We start from the raw sequence: 18,694 nt of genomic DNA on the forward strand, positions 1-18,694 counted from the left end.
CGCCCCTTCAGGTAACGATTCCAACCAATCTTTGGCTTCTCCCTTTAAAGTCCAGGGAAATAACATGAGATATATCTGTTCATCCTCCACTTCTCGGATTTTAAATAGTGTGCAGATTCTATTAAAGGTACGTAGATGTTCATTTGGATCTTCCTTCGGCGCACCACTAAATTGGCATTGATTAGTCACCATGTGTAGAATTTGTCCTTTGATTTCATAATCTGGCGCATTAATGTCTGGATGAGTAATTGCGTGACCTTGACCAGTGCGTTTAGCTCTCATTCGGTCTTCCATACTTAAAGGTTCCAGATTCTCCATAATTGAATTTGTTGAATCGGTATCACTAGATGATTCTGATTTAATGGTTCGTTCCTCAACAATCTCTGTTTGAATGATTGGTGGTTCCGGAGGAAAGTTTAGTGGTTCAGGATCTACGAACCGTTCCTGAATATTCTCCGGATTCTCAATTGTGAGGTCGGGTTCAAAAAATGGATTATCGAAAATTTGAACTGAAGTACTTGGTCTACTGGATGACGATTCTAAAGAAAAATCAACGGCGGTTATATTTGCTAAATGTCTTGATCTAGTTACAGGTGGTGAATGTACAAAAGGTGGTGAACGTCTTGCTCGGTGCATTCACTGAATATCCTATTAGTTTTTAAAAAGGAAAGAAAAATTATAATAAGTTATCCAATCAATAGACTTTTCTGATTTTGCCCACGTTTTGAATAGCCAAAAGATGCAGCAGAGGGGCAGGATTCGTTTGGTCTCAATATAATTGAGGACTGTTTGGCTCCAATAACCCGGTCCACGTACAAATCCAACTATTACTACGAACCAGAAAATTTTGATGTCTATTAATTTAACCACTTAAAATAAATTTTCGTAATTTTAAGAAATTTAGATAAGAAGTAGAAAAAATTCTAAGTCCTAAAAACTAGAATGGCGAGAAATAAGAGAGAAAAAGAGTTCGTCGCAAAAGGTCGAAAAAGAAAAAATGGTTGAAAAATAAAAGGTGACGGAAAAATAAAAGAAACTTATAAAAACTTAAAAAATACTTGACTAACCTAACCTTATTACTACAACTAACTTAAAATTATAATCGCAAATTGAAATTACTAATTGGAATGATAATTGATACATAGTAAAAGGTCTAAAAATATTAAAGCTTACAGGAAAAACTAAATCCCAAATGGAAATAATTTAGAAAGAAACTAAAACTTAAAAAGGCGTCGCAAAATTTTAAAGTACCTAAATCTTAGTCTAAAGAAAAAGCACTTAAGGAATTCTACGGCAAAGCCTAAAAATCTAGGAGTAAAAATGACTATGGCAAAAACTAAGTTTAAAATTAAATATGAGCTAAAAAATACAAATATTACGCTACAATGATTAAAAAGGGACAAAATATAAAAATATACAAAAAGTTGTAAAAAGTACAATTTTTATAAAAATATTATTTTTATATTATTTATTTAATAAAACTACTAATTTTACAATTTAATTAAAACTAATTAATACTAAATACATAAATTAAATAAAAAGTAAAAGTAAAAATAAAACTAATAATAATAATAATACATAATTAGGATTTAATAATAATTATAATTAATAATAAACCGTAATTAATGCTGGTTTAGGGTTTTTTGTCGCCTGTCAGAGAAGCTCCGCGAGTCGCGGCATTTATTGCATCAAACCCCGCGAGTCGCGGGGTTTCAAATTTCAGCTGACAGGTTTCAAATTCGACGCGTTTTTTTCTTTATTTTTTTTTTATTTTCTGTTTTCTGTTTTTAAATAAATAAAAGATATTAAAATAAAACTTATATTTTTATAAACTAAACTAAAAATAAAGAAACTTATAAAACTTAAATATTTAACAAAATCTTAAAAATACTTATATTTTTGTTTTTCTTTTTATATTTTTGAATAATTAAAACGTATTTTTACAAAAACGAATTTTTAATAAAAGTAAACTAAAAATCTTTTTTTTTTTTTATTATTAGCGTTGCGCTTCCGGCGTTTAAGAGAGATCCCCGGCAGCGGCGCCAAAAATACTTGATGTTATGCGAGGTGTATATAAAATAGTTTATATTTTACTAGGAAAATACTATTAAATACAATACAATTTTACACAAGATATTTATTTATTTATAGAATGGATATACTTAAACCTTGCTACAACACTTATAGGCAGTGTACCTAATCGTACAGTAGTGTAGTTTTTAGTAAGTCCGGTTCGTTCCACAGGGAAATCTTTAAACAAAGCTCAACGATATATTAGTTTACTTTTATAAAAATACAAATATATATATAAGTAATATTATTATTATAAATGGGGGTTTTTACCGTTTAATGACAGGTTTGTCGATTTTAAGACTTTAGTCGCAGTTAAAACCTAATGTAAAATATAAAATAAATACAAGACTTAAATTAAAGCGTAAAGTAAATAACGATAATGAAATTGCGAATAATAAAAGTGCGATAAAATAAAATTGCGATAATTAAAAAGTACGATAATTAAAAGTGCGATTAAATAACAATAAATAAAAGTGCGATAATTAGAAGTGCAATTAAATATAAAATAAAGGAAATTAAATATGAAATAAAAGAATTATGCTTATTTAAACTTCCGTAATCATGATGTTTGACGTGTTGATTTTAGTTTTATGCCCATGGGTTAATTGTCCTTTGTCCTGGATTATTTAATCTGTCCGTCTGGTTTTTGTCCATAACAGTCCATCAGTCATAAATATAAAGTGCGAGTGTCCTCGTCAAATTATTATTATACCCGAAGTTAAATATTCCAACTAATTGGGGATTCGAATTGTAACAAGGTTTTAATACTTTGTTTAATGAATACACCAGGTTATCGACTGCGTGTAATCCAAGGTTTTACTACTTTGTTAACAATTACACCAATTACCCTTGAATGTAATTTCACCCCTGTTTTAATTATTCTAGTGGCTATTAATCCATTCCCGTGTCCGGTTAAATGAACGATTATTCGTACATATAAATACCCCGCCCATCGTGTCCGATCGAGTGTATATGGTAATTTATAGGGACGCCCAATTGTAAATCTTTATATTAACATTAACAAACTTTCATTTAGTTAAACAAATATAAAGCCCATTAATAGCCCATAGTCTAATTTACACAAGTGTCGTTCTTTTGTCCAAACCCCAATTATGGTACAAAGCCCAATTACCCAATTTTAGTAATTAGCCCAACATCATGATTACTTCGGATTAAATAAGCATAATAATAACTTAGCTACGAGACATTAATATAAAAAGGTTGAACATAACTTACAATGATTAAAAATAGCGTAGCGTTACACGGACAGAATTTCAACTTACACCCTTACAATATTCGCTAACATACCCTTATTATTAGAATTATAATTAAAATTAAAATATAAATTATAAATATAAATATAAATTTTACGTATGAATGAGGAAGAAAAAGATGGATGAATTTTGATCAGAATTCGGTTGGCTTTATAGGGATTTTCGATTTTTGGGGCTCCGCGACTCGCGGCAAAAGCCTCTTCAAACTCCGCGAGTCGCGGAGGATGAATTTACAGCTCACACCCTTGGAGTCTTTCTCTGCCGACGGTTTTATAATATATATATAATATATATATAATTAATATAATTAATTATATATTATATTATATTTATATGCATAGTTAATTTGTAATTTTTAGTCCGTTGCGTCGAGCGTTGAGAGTTGACTCTGGTCCCGGTTCCGGATTTTCGAACGTCCTTGCGTACAATTTTATATTTTGTACTTTGCGTTTTGAATCTTGTACTCTTGTAATTTCGAGACGTTTCTTATCAATAATTGGAACCTTTTTTATTGTCTTTTGTACTTTTGAGCTTTTTGGTCGTTTGCGTCTTCAATTCGTCGAATCTGTCTTTTGTCTTCACCTTTTATTATTTAAACGAATATCACTTGTAAATAGAACAATTGCAACTAAAAGCTTGTCTTTCTTGAGGAATAATGCTATGAAATATATGTTCGTTTTTAGCATTATCAATCAGCAATTTTTTTGGTTCTCAGAACTTCGGTGTCAGTTGTGTCTTCGACATCAAATTCTGGATCATAATGAGATTCATTTTGGGGACTTGAAATAGAAGCTTCATGCCTTTTAACTTCCTTCGTATTCCAATCCCAGTAGGCTCCTTCATCAACACTCACATCTCTACTAATTGCAATTTTACAATCAGTCAAATCGTATATTCTATATCCCTTTGACTATGTCGCATAGCCAACAAAAATTCCTTTTCTAGCTTTAGCATCAAGTTTTGTCCTCTTGACATCTGGAATATGATAGTAACAAATAGAACCAAATACCTTCAAATGTTTGACTGAAGGTTTGATTCCTGACCAAGCTTCAACCGGAGTCTTATTACTCACAGCTTTTGTTGCTAATCGGTTGAGCAAATACACAGAAGTTGCAACGGCTTCTGCCCAAAATGTCTTGGTTAGATTCTTTTCGAAAATCATCGATCTTGCCATCTCCATAACAGTTCTGTTTTTCCTCTCAGAAACTCCGTTTTGTTGTGGCGAGTATGGAACCGTGACCTGATGAATTACTCCTTGTTGTTGAAGGAAGTCTTCAAATTCATTTGAAGTATACTCTCCACCATTGTCGGTTCTCAAAATACGCAAAGTATTGCCACTTTGCACTTCAACAAGTTTCTTGAAATTCTTGAAGATAGAAAAAACTGAAGCTTTATTGTTGAGAAAATAGACCCAACACATCCGTGTGTAATCATCGATAAAAAGTATAAAATACTTGTTGCCATTCCAGGATGGTATAGACATAGGACCACAAATATCAGAATGAATGATTTCTAACTTGTGTGTGGCTCTTGTCACACCAGATTTTGAGAAAGGCAACCTGTGATTTTTTCCCAATTCACACCCTTCACATTTAAGATCAACTTCGGTAACTATAGGCAAATCTTTGACTAGTTGGGTGGTATACATATGCTTCAGTGTTCGGTTATTGAAATGACCGAATCTTTTATGCCATATCATACTATTATCTTCCACAACATGATAAGCACTTTCATCCACAAAATCGAGCTTTAAGTAGAAACTATCATCTACCATATCAAGATTTGCTAATATTGAACCGGTAGTGTCAGAAATGCAACAACGAGAATTCTTAAAATTCACACCGTAGTCATTTTTGGTCATTTTTGTAACACTTAACAAGTTTTGATCAAGGTCGGGAATATATAAGACATCATAAATATATTTGGTACCTTGCTTTGTTTTAAACGCAATGGTGCCTCTCCCTTTAGCTTGAACAATTCTTCCATCTCCGAGCTTCACTTTAGCATTGATTTTAGTATCAAGATTACAAAAGTATGACAGCTTTGGAGTCATATGGCTAGTGCACCCACTATCAAGAAGCCATGTAAGTCTTTTTAAACTTTTATCGACATGTGAGACCATGAACAAGTGTTCATTTTCCTCCTGATTTTCCTCAGTGAAATTTGCCAACTGAAGTTCCTTTGTTTGGCCTTGATTTTTCTTTGCTCTACAATATCTTTCAGTATGTCCAAACTTTTTGCAAAAATTGCACTTAAAGTTTGGTTTATCTTTGAACCAACAATCAACTTCTTGATGATTTGTATTTTGACAAACTTTACATGGAGGGAAAGTACCTTTCTTTGATGTTGAAGAGGAGCTTCGTGAGTTTGAACTTTTATTTCCTTTATAATTTCCTTTCTTATATGTGTTTTGTCTTGAATTCCCAGCCTTGTTATTTTTGAAAGAAGCTTGAAAAGCACCTTCAACCTTTTCTTCGGATCTCATAGAGACCCTCTGTTCTTGTGCTTGAAGCTTACTGGTTAGTTCAGAAACCGTAAGCATGCTAATATTACAAGATTCTTCTATTGCGAAAATTTTGGCTTCAAACTTTTGAGGGACACTTATCATTATCTTCTCCACCACTTTCTGGTCTGAAATCTTGTCACCATGAAGTCTAATTTGATTAACAACATCCATTATTCGGGATGAATAATCTTTCACGAGTTCATCATCGTTCATTTTCAACAATTCAAACTCTCGTCTGAGAGTCAATAATCTGACAGCTTTTACTCTATCAGAACCTTCATAGGTATCTTGGATTTTATCCCACACAGCTTTTGGTGTGTCCAAGTCCATTATTGAGGTGAAAATTTGATCAGCAAGTCCTGAATGTAAACAGGTAAGTGCCTTATCTTTCTTCAGCAACTCTTCTTCATAATTTCTTAGTTGAGCAACAGTTGGGTTTGCTCTGAGTGCTGGAGGATCTTCATTAGTCTCTACAACCTTCCATAAACCTTGAGACTTCAAATATGTCTTCATCTTTACTGCCCAAATGTGATAGTGCAACCCATTAAATGTTGGAATTGCTGGAGCAGTTGAACTAGATGCCATGTCTAGTTTAAAATTTCTTTTACCGTGAATAAAACTGCCCCTTAAGAAGAAAGCTCTGATACCACTGTAAATGTTCAAGAATAGAATAGAAATCTATACTTGAAAGATTAAGGTAGCAAGACTTTGTTGCTAAAGATTAAATTAGCAAGACTTTGATGCTAAAGATTAAAATAGCAAGACTTTGTTGCTAAGTAGATTAGAATACATAATAAAAGTGTAGAATAGAAATAATTTGAAGGTTGGTTATATTATTTGAAGATTTGTTATCTTATACAACTCTTGATTACAACTCCTATTTATAGGCTACAAAAAACTAACTTTCTTAACTTCTAAGAAAACTTAAGAGGTAAGTATCACGAATATCGATAATTACTTAACAACTAAGGATACTAAAATATCTATGTATCCTTAATGGATAAGAATACTTAATGGATAAGAATTCTTAATGGATAAGAATTCTTAATGGATAAGAATACTTAATGGCTAAGTATCCTTAATGGATAAGAATCCTAGAATACTTAATGGTTAAGTATCCTTAATGGATAAGAATACTTAAAGGCTAAGAATACTTAATAGCTAAGAAAACTTAATAGTTAAGTTTTCTTAGTAATTAAGTTTACATAACAAAAGACAAATGTCTAATAACAATCTTAGATACACTAACAAGGATTATAAGGTGCCAATCGCATAATCTATAAATAACTCGTTTTTTACTTTGATTCAGATCTTTTTTTTTTTTTTTGCAGGTCATTTTCATTTGACAAATCTTTTACTGGAAACAATGAAAAGAACAGCAGATGAAAGTAATAAAGAAGGAAGGATTCTGAATGTCTCATCCCGCAGGCACCAGTTATCTTATAGCGAAGGAATTCGTTTCGACGAGATTAATAGTCAATCCGGGTAAATTATCAGTACTTTCTTTTGTTCCAAACACTGGATACTGTTCACAAAATTTATCTGTTTTGAGTAAAGGTTTACTAACACATATTTCATACGGTACATGATTTTGTAATCCATTTAAACTTGATTAACTCCAGGTACGACGCTTTATCTGCGTATGGTCAGTCAAAGTTGGCAAATGTTCTCCATACTAATGAGCTTGCAAGGCTCTTAAAGGTACATGAGAATTAGGTCTATTTTTAATTGTAATAATAAATTGATTAAATTAATCTTCTTGATAAGAATGGTGTATTGATAATGGAAATGGTTACACAAATAGGAGGATGGAACAAAGATAACTGCAAATTCAGTTAATCCAGGGGCAATTCCCACCAATATCTTCCGCCATTATGCCTTGTTTAGCAGTACACATGATACTTCATCTATATGTTCCTTCATTGATAATTTGTGTTTTCATTCAATACAAACTGAATTGTTCTGCAATGTGAATGCAGGTCTGGTCAACATATTTGGTAAACTAGTGCTTAAAAATGTGCAGCAGGTGATCATTCATTATATTTTAAAGTACTTTGTTTTGATAGAAAAAAATTGGAATTAGTTAAGAGACAGTTTACTGTTATAAAATGGATCATAGAACTTATATATGCAGGGAGCAGCAACTACATGCTATGCAGCACTGCACCCACAAGTTGAAGGAATTAGTGGCAAGTATTTTACAAATTGCAATTTAGCTACCACAAGCTCGCAAGCTAACGACGCCCAACTTGGAAAGATATTGTGGGATTATACTGCAAATTTGATCAAAGAAAAATCTTCCGTTTCCTAGAACAATTTCTGAGACTCGGGGAGCTAGTTCTCTAGTGGTTTGCACCTTGCAAGTATACTGAACAATATTATATATTATATTATTATATAAATACAAATAAAATAAAAATAATGAAAGGAAGCTAGTTTATATTGGTGTCTTCCTTTAAACACAGATTATTGTATTATTATTAATTAATTAATATTAAATTAATTTAATGTTCAATTGAAAGAACCATACAGCATCATACAGATGTGAGGTTGATTCCCCAACTTTTTGTACAACAGTAAATCTACCTGCTCTATCTATCATTCTATGTGATGATGGTATTACATGTTAATAACAATTTGTGCCATCATTTTTCTATGTGACCAATCTGTTTACAGTCATATACTAGTTAATGCTCCTGTTTTTTTTGCTAATTCAGTTGAGTTCTTGTTGGATTAGCCGAGTATACAATCAACCGAACAAAACCAAGTTCCGGCATTTAATCAGCTCGATTATAAATTAAGGATTAGGATTAGAAGATGGTTTAGAAGTCGCTTTGTTTTGTAAAAGCAGGTGAGATACAGAGTCTGCCAATAGTGCATGTCGCCCATAACTTTCCTGAGTGGGCCCACTGAATTGTTTTATTTGGTTGCGAGCATGTGATTGTGGTTGCTTTGATCGAAAGATATCATGAACAGGAATGGTATAAGGGTTATGGTTAGCTTTTGAGGTCTCGTGCAAGTATACCGACTGGTTAATGTGATGAAATGGGATACAACCACCACCGCTAGTTAACGGGCTAGATGCACCTGAAGATATAGGTGATGGAGACATCCATCCATTATTAATGTGTTGATGTTGAGGTGACCTTGAATGTAAAAGAGGGCTTCCGATCGGGGAGACTGGACACGATATAATATTCCTCGGAATTTGAAGATCACTGTAAATAAAGTAAATGCACATAAACTATGTTAGGTTTATATATGCAGAGCTACCATTATACATTGAGGTAGGCAATATGGGCGGGGCAGGTAACCAGGGGCGGATCATAGAAGGGTCAACCGGGATCGGCCGCCCCTGACGATCCAAATTTTATCAGTGTGTTTATGTGTTAAAGTTCGGCGTTTAGTGTATTTATATGTTAAAAGTCGACATTTTGTCTTGTTTTCTTAGATTTTTTACATTTTGCCCCCGTTTTCTTGTCTTTTTTCAAACTTTTAACATTCTGCAAACGTCGAAACAAATTTCTGGATCCGACCCTGCAGGTAACAACTCAAAATGGGTTCGGGTTGAAAGAGTGATTTATTAAAAATGGCCAGGCCTAGTTAATGATTATCAATTTTCTCCATTTTAACAAAAAACTTTTATATAACCATGACTACAAAAAATTATATAACCATGAGTACAAAATTTTTTTGCAAAGTTACCAGTTTTTGATTTGGAAATAGTTTGTGTATTAAGTAAACATTTGGCAACTTTAGACCATTCAACCCCATTTGACTAATATTTTATGTTTCCTGTTTTGTGATAAAACCCATTCACAAGTAAATGGGCTGAAACAGCCACATTACTCAAGTGAGTTGCCTATATTTGTTTCATGTGTGTGTACGCAAGCGCACTCAGGACAGAGTAAGACCAAATAGTTCGAAGAGATAAACCTGGAACAATAAGCAGGTTTTGGTACTCTAAATGAATGGTTAGCGAGTCTATCGTGATCAAGTGCTCGTCTATTTCTTGGATGTCCAATTCCCTGCAAAAGTAAATGGGTCAAGATTGACACCTCGTGAAGAAAATAGCATTGATGTGGACATGACTGAAATGACAGGAAACAAAGTAAACAGATATACCTGAGATTTGACCCCATTTGTAACAACATGTGGTGGATGATCTGATGGGTCAGGGGACGGTATTGCCCTTTCCAAAGGTGCAGCATTTCTTACAAAAGGGTGATCTAAAAGCTGAGCAGCAGTGGGACGATGATGTGGATTTCGTTGCAAGCATTGCTTTACAAAATCTTTACCCTCATCTGACAGATGATCAGGAATAGCAGGTAGTTCTTTGCTGTTGCCAATCTTAAACAAAGCAGCCACCTTTTTATACATAATAACAAAATGAGATCTGAATTTTTGCCTCCAACAAACCATTCAAAACCGTTCAACAAAAGAAAGTAGCTTAAAACGAAATGGGTCAAATGGACGAGTAGTCACTTGTGTAATGTTATTGTAGAAACCCGCCTAAAGAATGTACTCATCAAATATGGTTATGTCATATGAATATATCAAATTTTAAAACAAAATGGGTGATAAACAATCCAGCCTGTTCAACATATACAAAAAATCACCGGTTGTAAATCGTTATCCAACCTGTCCGTTTGCTTACTTTAAAAAAATGTTGTCACAAACACACACAAATAGACAGAAAAAGCAATTTTAATTAATGAAATTAGAATAGAATACGTGCCCTTCATACTGGCTCCAAGGTGGTTTAGTTGTTGCCATTTCGAGAACCGTGCATCCGAGACTCCAAATGTCAACAGCAAGGTTTGAACCAGTGGTATTATTATTTATAATCTGTGTGGATGAAGCTGAGTGAGCATTGCACCATGGTTAAGAGTGAAATAAAATGTTTAAATAAAATTATACTAACCTCAGGTGCCATCCAGTAAGGACTTCCTTTGAAAGATAGCGGGCACGCCTGCCCGTTGATCTGCGATATTTTGTAGATATCATTTAATTATAAGTCCTCAAATTTTGAACTTTTAACGTTGTAGAAGAAAACTTACATGTTTTGCCATCCCAAAATCTGCCAGCTTGACTCGGCCATTTGGGTCAACAAGGATATTTGCTCCTTTGATATCCCTACGTACGCACAAAATTTTATGATTACCCAAAATAAAGCCCACTATTTTAGTTTATGTAGACAAGAATGATCTGAAAGAAAACAACTAAAAACTTAAAATGAGCCACCTGTGGATAGTATTCTTAGCATGTAAATATGCAAGCCCAGATAAGATTTGTTGAGTATAACTTCGGATTGCAAGTTCGCCTAATTGTCCATACTGTTGAAGAATCTTATAAATTGAACCGGCAGAGACATATTCCAAATATATATAAAGTTTGTCATCAACCTGTTAAATAACCACGAGTGTATAGCTCGTCTTTATTATATATATATATATATATATATATATATATATATATATATATATATATAGTGGTAGGATCAAGAGGGAAGTAACCATTCGGGGGGAAGCGGGGGGAAGCAAAAACTTTTTTTTTTTTTTTCGTTTTTTGAAAAAACTTTGTTCACGAACATTATAGATGAGATGAAAATATGAACATTTAGTAGAGACACTTTGTGATAAATGTTTTTATTTTGGCGGAAAAACGCTCGAAGAAGTAATATATAACAATTATCGTGTTTTTCGAACGTATTTTGAGGTTTTAGCTATTGGGGTTTAGATATTAGGGTTTATAGGGTTTAGATATTAGGGTTTAGAAATTTAGGGTTTAGGGTTTAGATTTAGGGTTTAGATTTAGGATTTAGATTGAGTTTTTAACACGAACGGTTTAGAGTTTAGGGTTTACGGTTTAACACGAACAGTTATTAAAACAGTGCATGTATTCTCAGCCCAAAAATGTAATGAGTAAAAGGGAGCAAATGAACTCACATATTGTATTTTGTAGTAAAAATACATATGACGCTACTGAACAATGCAGGGTTGACCTCGGATTCACAAACCTATATCAAGTATATATATTAACACATATACTTATAATCGAACAACTAAATTTTAAGTTATATTAATTATTAATTTGAATATATTTATGTTTATATATTATATACTACAATGTATTAATGTTTTCATACATAATTATATTAATATCTTATAATATATATATTCATAGAAATGTTTATTTAAAAAAAATAATAATAATAAAAATGATAATACTTATAATAGTAAAAATAATGATACTACTATTAATGATACTAAAAATAATAATTTTATAATAAAAGTGCTAATTCTAATAAAAATGATAATTTTTACTAATATGATACCCTTAGTAAATATCATAATTTTAAATGTTACCTTTAAACCCTAAACCCTAAACTCTAAATCGGGCTAAATTTTACTTCACAAAACATGAAGAAAAAAAACGTTCACAAACAATATTATCTTGAATGTTATTTTTGTCGATCGTTTTCCCGCCTAAATAATAACATTCATCACAAAGTGTCTCTTCTAAATGTTCATATTTTCGTGTGATCTTGATGCCGGGAAAAAAAAAATTCAAAAAAAAAAAAAAAAAAAAAAAAAATATTTTGCTTCCCCCCGCTTCTCCCCGATTGGTTACTTCCCCATTGATCCTGCCCCTATATATATATATATATATATATATATATATATATATATATATATATATATATATATATAGATTATTATTTTAGACATTTGGGTGTAAAAAATGTGCTAATGAGTACAAAACTTACCATTTCAGACCCATAGTACTGAACAATATTTGGATGGCTTAACCGGCTCAATAAAGATACTTCCTGCAATGAGATAGATGGAAATTTCCATCCATTTATGACTGATTAAGAATGGGTTAACTTATCATATTTGACTAAAAACTAAAAAGAGAACATATCTAATGGCTCGAAAGTCGTCCAAAATGTATTCAAAACTATAAAACCTCCTTAATTGCTTTACTAATAGAAAGTGGAATGAAGTATCATTATTACTATTATATAGTTCCCAATCATTTTAACACGTTAATTATGTGTGGAGTATTAAGAACAATCAAGAATGTGTATGTGGACCGGCCCAGGCTGACTCAATTTGACTTGTATAAAAAGTTAAATGTTTCAACCCATTACTCAACCTGCCCGACCCGCCTATTTTGCCAACTATAGCAACCATGTGTACCAAACATTATCTGTAAATGGCTGATATACGTACTTGACCCAGCTGTTTTGCACTTTCATTTGACTTTGTATCATCAGCGAACAAAGTCACCTCCTTCATAGCACACATTTCGCCGGTTTCACTACACCCTCAATAAAACACCAAACACACAAATAAAATGATTTCAAAGTGCATAAGGTGATAGACGTGGGTGCAACTATAGACAAGGTTGAAAAAGATGCGAGACGGAGACGAGTCCGTCAGGACCTTAAAAGGTCGAGACAGGGTCGAGACGGACGTTGACCAACGTTGACTTTTAAATAAAATTATATTAAATATAAATATTTCAAACATACGTATTTTAAAAATAAATGATTCACAAATAAGATGATGACGTGTTAGTTTAAATAATATATAAGTTTTTTAAAATGTTTTCTATTTCCTAGCTAATTTTTAAATGGGTTTGGGATTTTCGTTTACACTAGAACAAGGCCAGACAAGAAGTCAACTTTTGACCGACTTTGACTTGACTTTAGTGTTGACCGACTAATTAGACGTTTTTGGGTGAAACGGCTGCAGTAACCATGATTATAGACCAACAAAAAATACAATTTATTTTCATACCTGTTGAAACCAATGTAAACATGCCCAAATGAGCCTCGACCCAGCAGCTTCCCCTTTTTCCATCTTGAGCCCGGGCTCTTTAGATACTCAGCCCGTCCTGGACTTCGCGGTAGAGAAGGAGAAGTTGCTGCTGAATTTGGTTGAGAAAAAGGCGAACAACTGGTAACTGAAATCGGGGGCAGCGGCAACCTGTGACTTTGTTGTTTTCCGTCATCAGGCCAACTACTCTGTGACTCAATGGCTGACCCACCGGCTCTTGGGTGCAGCGGTGTAACCGCACCACTATGGATCCTAGAGCTTGGGCCAGGACTAGTCATTCTGGGACTAGGAAGTGGAGAGTACTCCGGGCTACCCCTACCGGGCTGCCAAAATATACCCGCCATGTCACCACCCATTGAATTATGCCCAGAATTCTGACCTGATACAGGGCTAGAACACTGACCGGAATAGAAAGCAGTATTTATTATTTGCTCGGTTCCAAATGCACGTGGTTTTGGTACGTCCCTTGAATAAATTCTGGTGACATGTGATTGATCCCTGGCAATCATGCTTCACCAAACAACCAGAAGATCATCAAAAACGAAAGATAACAACATTATAATCCGAGAAATTATATTATAGTAATGTTGAAATTATAGTTTTTTGTAATCATATACTAAACAATTATAAAAGGCATCCATGTTCCGGACAAAAGGTGTTTCAGATCAACCCAACCGAACGTAATGCAATTCCTTTTGACCCTAATTCATTTTGCCAGCTCAAACTTTTATTTTACAACCTATACGCGCATCATATTGTAACTAACTGAACATGAGCTAATACCTGGTAGGGCTGCCAGCAGTTGTTCGACTTATGGTATCATAATCAGAAGCCAAGGGACTACGTTGGCTTGAATCACGTGGATCATCACTATCACTATAACATTCACTAAAAACTGACTCTGCTCCATCAAAATCAAAATGTGGAGTAAATAATGATACTTTGGATCCCTTTTCTAGTGTCGGTTTTCCCAAAACATCGATTCCAGATTCGTTACTAGTCACACGCAAAGGATGAATAGCCGGAAGCGGAAGTGGTTGACCCTGACTTCTTTCTTGAAAACTTTGGCATCTTGCTACATGTTTGGATTCTTTTAACGTCGATAACGACCCTTTTTCGGAAACAGCTGATCGGTTCCTCGATTTATTATCTGAAGGGATCCTAAATTTCTTCAACGTGTTAATAAGACTCTCTTTGTTTGTTTTTTTCTTCTTTGCTTCTTTTGAAGATGACTTACCCCACCATGAAGGCATATTTGCAGATAGTAGTATCAAGTTTCCAAAAACGATTTAAACTCTCAATCACTCCCCAAATTCGAACTTAAATATTCGTTATGTTTCATTTCTCTACAGATTATGGGATACTCCTAGTGAGTAAGTGCTGATGTGGCTTCCGACTGCTTGAAATACCGTTATTGACATATTAGAAAAAAAGGCATGCTTAATTACACCTTCAAATGTGGTTTTCAAAAAAAAAGAAAAAAAATGCAACTTGAATTTTGTTGTATAAGATACATATGGAGATGATTTTTCAATGCAATGAGGTGTGTGATTTCTGAAAACATGTAAGGCCTCGTTTGGCTCACGGAATCCAATGGGATTCCGGCAGAATTGGAATTGAATTTAGACAAGCTTCGTGTCTAAATTCAATTCTAATTCCGTGAGCCAAACGGGCCTAAGTTTCCATCATTTCATGCAGCCTTTTAATCTATGATTACAGGACATTATAACAGTAACCAAGTCAATGCATGAAACTAAAATCAAACAATCTAAGTCAAATATAATCATATTAATCAATTTAACTACTGTACTTAATTTCACCGACAATTTTTAACACACACATACATATACAAATAAACATACATATGTAAAACTTGCTTAATTAGGAACTCTAATTACTAAATTAGGTCATTCAAAAACTTGATCTGCAACTGCAACTGCAACAATGAATTATTTCAACACAGATCTACACTGATATTAATCACTGTTAAAAGCTAATTAACATTGAAGAACTGATAGCTAACCTTGTATTAATGAAGGTTCGAATTAACCTACAAGTAATAGTTAACAACAAAAACAACAGCAACACGTTAATAAATTTGATTAATAGGATTGTGAAAGTGTGACTGTGAGGCTTGTAAATGATAGAGGAGAATCAAATGTCAAATGATTGAATGAAAAAAAAGAGAAAAGGAGATTTCATTTCATTTGTTTAAGGTTTTATTTTATTTTATTTATATTTACTCCGTAATATTTGATATAAGTATAATATTTACTTTTAATTTACTAATATTAAATTAAATTAATTTGTTGTACGAATGGAGTAAGTTAATTACTTACGTAATTACTTTTAAGCTCACAACAATCACGAGAGCAAGACCAATCTAAGAGAAAAGCAATCCAACAAACGCACAAATAGATGTATAAAAATCTAATCGATGACAACAGGAGCTCATCAACCTTCGAAAGAAACTAAAGCCAAACGGAGAATGATTAAAAAAACCTTGGTCGAGAGATCAAACATCTTTGATAAAAACGCCAAAGGCCTTCATTTTCGCTCCCTGAACCAACTTTTTCTTTTCCTTCTTTAAATTCATCGAATCTTTAGGTGGAACCTTCGAATTGACAACATCACCTTGTTGAACACCTTCCATATTGTTCATGATGAAACGACTCTCAAACCGAATTAACAATTAACTTGTGAAAACATGTCACCTTTTTTTTTTTTTGAAGACAATGATATCACAACCACAATTTGATTACATCACTTGTTCAAATGTTACCACAAGTTTCAAAATACATCAAGTTAAGAGTTACAATATTGGGTACACAAGACCCATAAATTTAATCAAAACGACTCATTAGTGAGCATGACCGTCGGGACCATTACCACAAGTGCCTTCCAAAATCCGCCACAAGCAAGCCAGACCAAACTCTTACCCTTGTCCTTCGAAGTACCACAATCTAGAAAAAGTAAACAACGAAAGGAGTAAGCTACAATGTTTAGTAAGTGAAATACTATTATGCATACATACATAAATCCCTTACTTGTACCGCTTACACAAATATCCGCATACAAGCTAGCATCACAAGCAATATAAATCCAAAACAACGCATTATGCTACAACATGTCAATATGGTTAACCATGCAAAATAGTGCTAGTTGATCAATCCTATATCAAGTTATTACTTAATTAAGGATTGAGTGCAATAATAAGATGGAGGATGAGATGTTTGATGATTATTTTGGGCCCCGATGATCATCTTTCACTTTATCAATCAAGTGATCAACCAACCCGACCCGGTCTTGATTATCAATTAGCATGATTCACCTTAGCGCAATGTAGAAATTCCTTGGGCAAGATCACAAGTGAAAATCACAAAGGCTAGAGCAAATAGCAGAAAATCAACAACTTATAAATGAGAGGTCATGCTCTCTATTTATAGTATTCGAAATATCCGCGGTCTGCGGATTGCTTAACTATTCGCGGAAACTTAGCGAAATGACCCGCAGTCTTTTATTAACGCGGAAACTGACCCGCTATCCTTATTTTAAGCGAATATTCCAAACCTTTTGGCTATAGTTCTCGTAGCTTCTGCTTCTAGCCCTTAGCTAGTAAAATATACATATACAATGCTATGTATATGATCAAGTCCCCCCAGTTTATTATGATACATTTCGCGAAGCAGATGCATCATGATAAACTCTAAAAAATAAATCGTGTTACATTAAAATATATTTGCAGCATGTTGCAACAATTTTTTACCATCTAATTATTGCCGTTGGTTTTATTAATCTCAACGCAAAACAACAACGATAACTTCGCAAACTATCAAATCAGAAACGCTGTAACGGCTAGAAAATTGCCGTTTACACGTTGCGTTAATTTTAGCCGTTTAAGAGTAATCATTACCCTTTCGACTTCCTCGCCCGAATTTCAATTATAAATAGCTGTTAAACTCGCATAAAAAACTTTACGCTTTCTTCTTCAATTGCTTACTCAATCGAACTCTCCTATTCATACGCGTTTATTGCAATTAATCTATTCATCCCTTATAATTTTTCAATTCAACAGCCGATTTAATTATATTATTGCAAATGACATCCTCATCTACTACTAACACTCCCGGCACCTTCGTGTCATATATGACGGAGGCAAAAATCCAAACCCTACAACAGTATTATCCACTGCTTGCACAATTTTCACCCACCGCCCCATCAGCGGAGGATAGGGCGAATGCTCCGCCCAAGGGAATGATTACGATTTACGAGGCTGCCATTTCACATGGCAACCTACGCCTTCCTCTTACTCCCTTTTTTCGCAGCGTATGCGAATACTACAAGGTTGCAGTTGCACAACTGCAACCGAACGCGATTAATAAAATTGTGTTATTCGAGATGTATTGCAAAGCAGTGAATGAGCAGCCACTACTTAACACCTTTCGCTCTTTTAATAGCCTTACACCTTACGATAAGGGGTGGTATTCCTTCCGCGGTCCTCATGGCGTGATGACCTCCCCCAAGGATTCTATTGGATACTGGCGCAGTTCCTTCTTTTTTATTAATAACACTGCCCACATTGATAGCAACATACCCAAAGCATGGTGCACCGAAATGGACGCAACGATAAATGACAAGGTCACCCCGGATGACCTTGAACAAGATTTACTGAAAACAATCAAAAACGCGGGCCTGGTTATGCGAGCCTACTCCAACGTTCCGCTTTATATTGGTGGAGTATCCGTGTACTGGCTATGGGGTGATTGCGACGCGCTTTTAGTCGACGCCGCCAACAACGGTATATTGCTTATACTTTTATACAAATACACATTACATATTACCCTTATAATTGCGTAATGTTTTGCGGTACTATGTTGCAGAGATTGACCTTGAGCTGGTAATGAGGTCAGCGGACATCACTGGGATTAAACCAGCACGCCGCTTAAAAGTCGGAGATGGCGAGATTATTCCCGTTGATGAGCCTATTATCAATA

The 18,694-nt window shown here is 34.0% G+C and overlaps 2 protein-coding genes across 4 annotated transcripts in view; one reads left to right on the forward strand and one right to left on the reverse strand.

Annotated features, from left to right (window-relative positions):
• The window catches only part of LOC139866015 (short-chain dehydrogenase TIC 32, chloroplastic-like), a 40,792-nt gene extending 32,560 nt beyond the window's left edge, over positions 1-8,232 (forward strand). The window contains exons 4-8 of the mRNA XM_071854142.1: positions 7,185-7,338; positions 7,476-7,554; positions 7,658-7,742; positions 7,833-7,879; positions 7,988-8,232. Of these exons, the coding sequence (XP_071710243.1) occupies positions 7,185-7,338; positions 7,476-7,554; positions 7,658-7,742; positions 7,833-7,879; positions 7,988-8,164 (542 nt within the window). The 3' untranslated portion in view covers positions 8,165-8,232. The remainder of the gene's footprint in view (positions 1-7,184; positions 7,339-7,475; positions 7,555-7,657; positions 7,743-7,832; positions 7,880-7,987) is intronic.
• Positions 8,233-8,436: 204 nt separating this feature from the next.
• Positions 8,437-15,837, reverse strand: LOC139866016 (mitogen-activated protein kinase kinase kinase YODA-like). 3 transcript variants are annotated; one of them, XM_071854145.1, is made up of 12 exons: positions 15,724-15,837; positions 14,484-15,096; positions 13,662-14,210; positions 13,092-13,179; positions 12,623-12,685; positions 11,098-11,189; positions 10,914-10,989; positions 10,778-10,837; positions 10,591-10,701; positions 9,979-10,221; positions 9,790-9,881; positions 8,437-9,071 (listed from the first exon to the last, which is right to left on the reverse strand). In XM_071854145.1, the coding sequence occupies exons 2-12, from the start codon at positions 14,951-14,953 to the stop codon at positions 8,651-8,653; spliced, it is 2,265 nt and encodes a 754-aa protein (XP_071710246.1). In that variant the 5' UTR covers positions 14,954-15,096; positions 15,724-15,837; the 3' UTR covers positions 8,437-8,650. The 3 variants fall into 3 exon arrangements, with proteins under 3 accessions (XP_071710246.1, XP_071710244.1, XP_071710245.1); XM_071854143.1 differs by having other exon boundaries at positions 11,098-11,258; XM_071854144.1 differs by lacking the exon at positions 15,724-15,837 and having other exon boundaries at positions 11,098-11,258; positions 14,484-15,406.
• Positions 15,838-18,694: the final 2,857 nt, after the last annotated feature.

Source organism: Rutidosis leptorrhynchoides, chromosome 9, assembly GCF_046630445.1.
Source record: "Rutidosis leptorrhynchoides isolate AG116_Rl617_1_P2 chromosome 9, CSIRO_AGI_Rlap_v1, whole genome shotgun sequence".
Classification (NCBI taxonomy): Eukaryota; Viridiplantae; Streptophyta; class Magnoliopsida; order Asterales; family Asteraceae; genus Rutidosis; species Rutidosis leptorrhynchoides.

Coding starts and splice junctions, on each gene's coding strand:
- LOC139866016 (XM_071854143.1), bottom strand. CDS start 14,953: ATGCCTTCATGGTGGGGTAAGTCATCTTCAAAAGAAGCAAAGAAGAAA. Junction 10,990..11,097: donor GCTAAGAATACTATCCACAG/GTGGCTCATTTT, acceptor GTGCGTACGTAG/GGATATCAAAGGAGCAAATA. Junction 10,838..10,913: donor ATTTTGGGATGGCAAAACAT/GTAAGTTTTCTT, acceptor AAAATATCGCAG/ATCAACGGGCAGGCGTGCCC.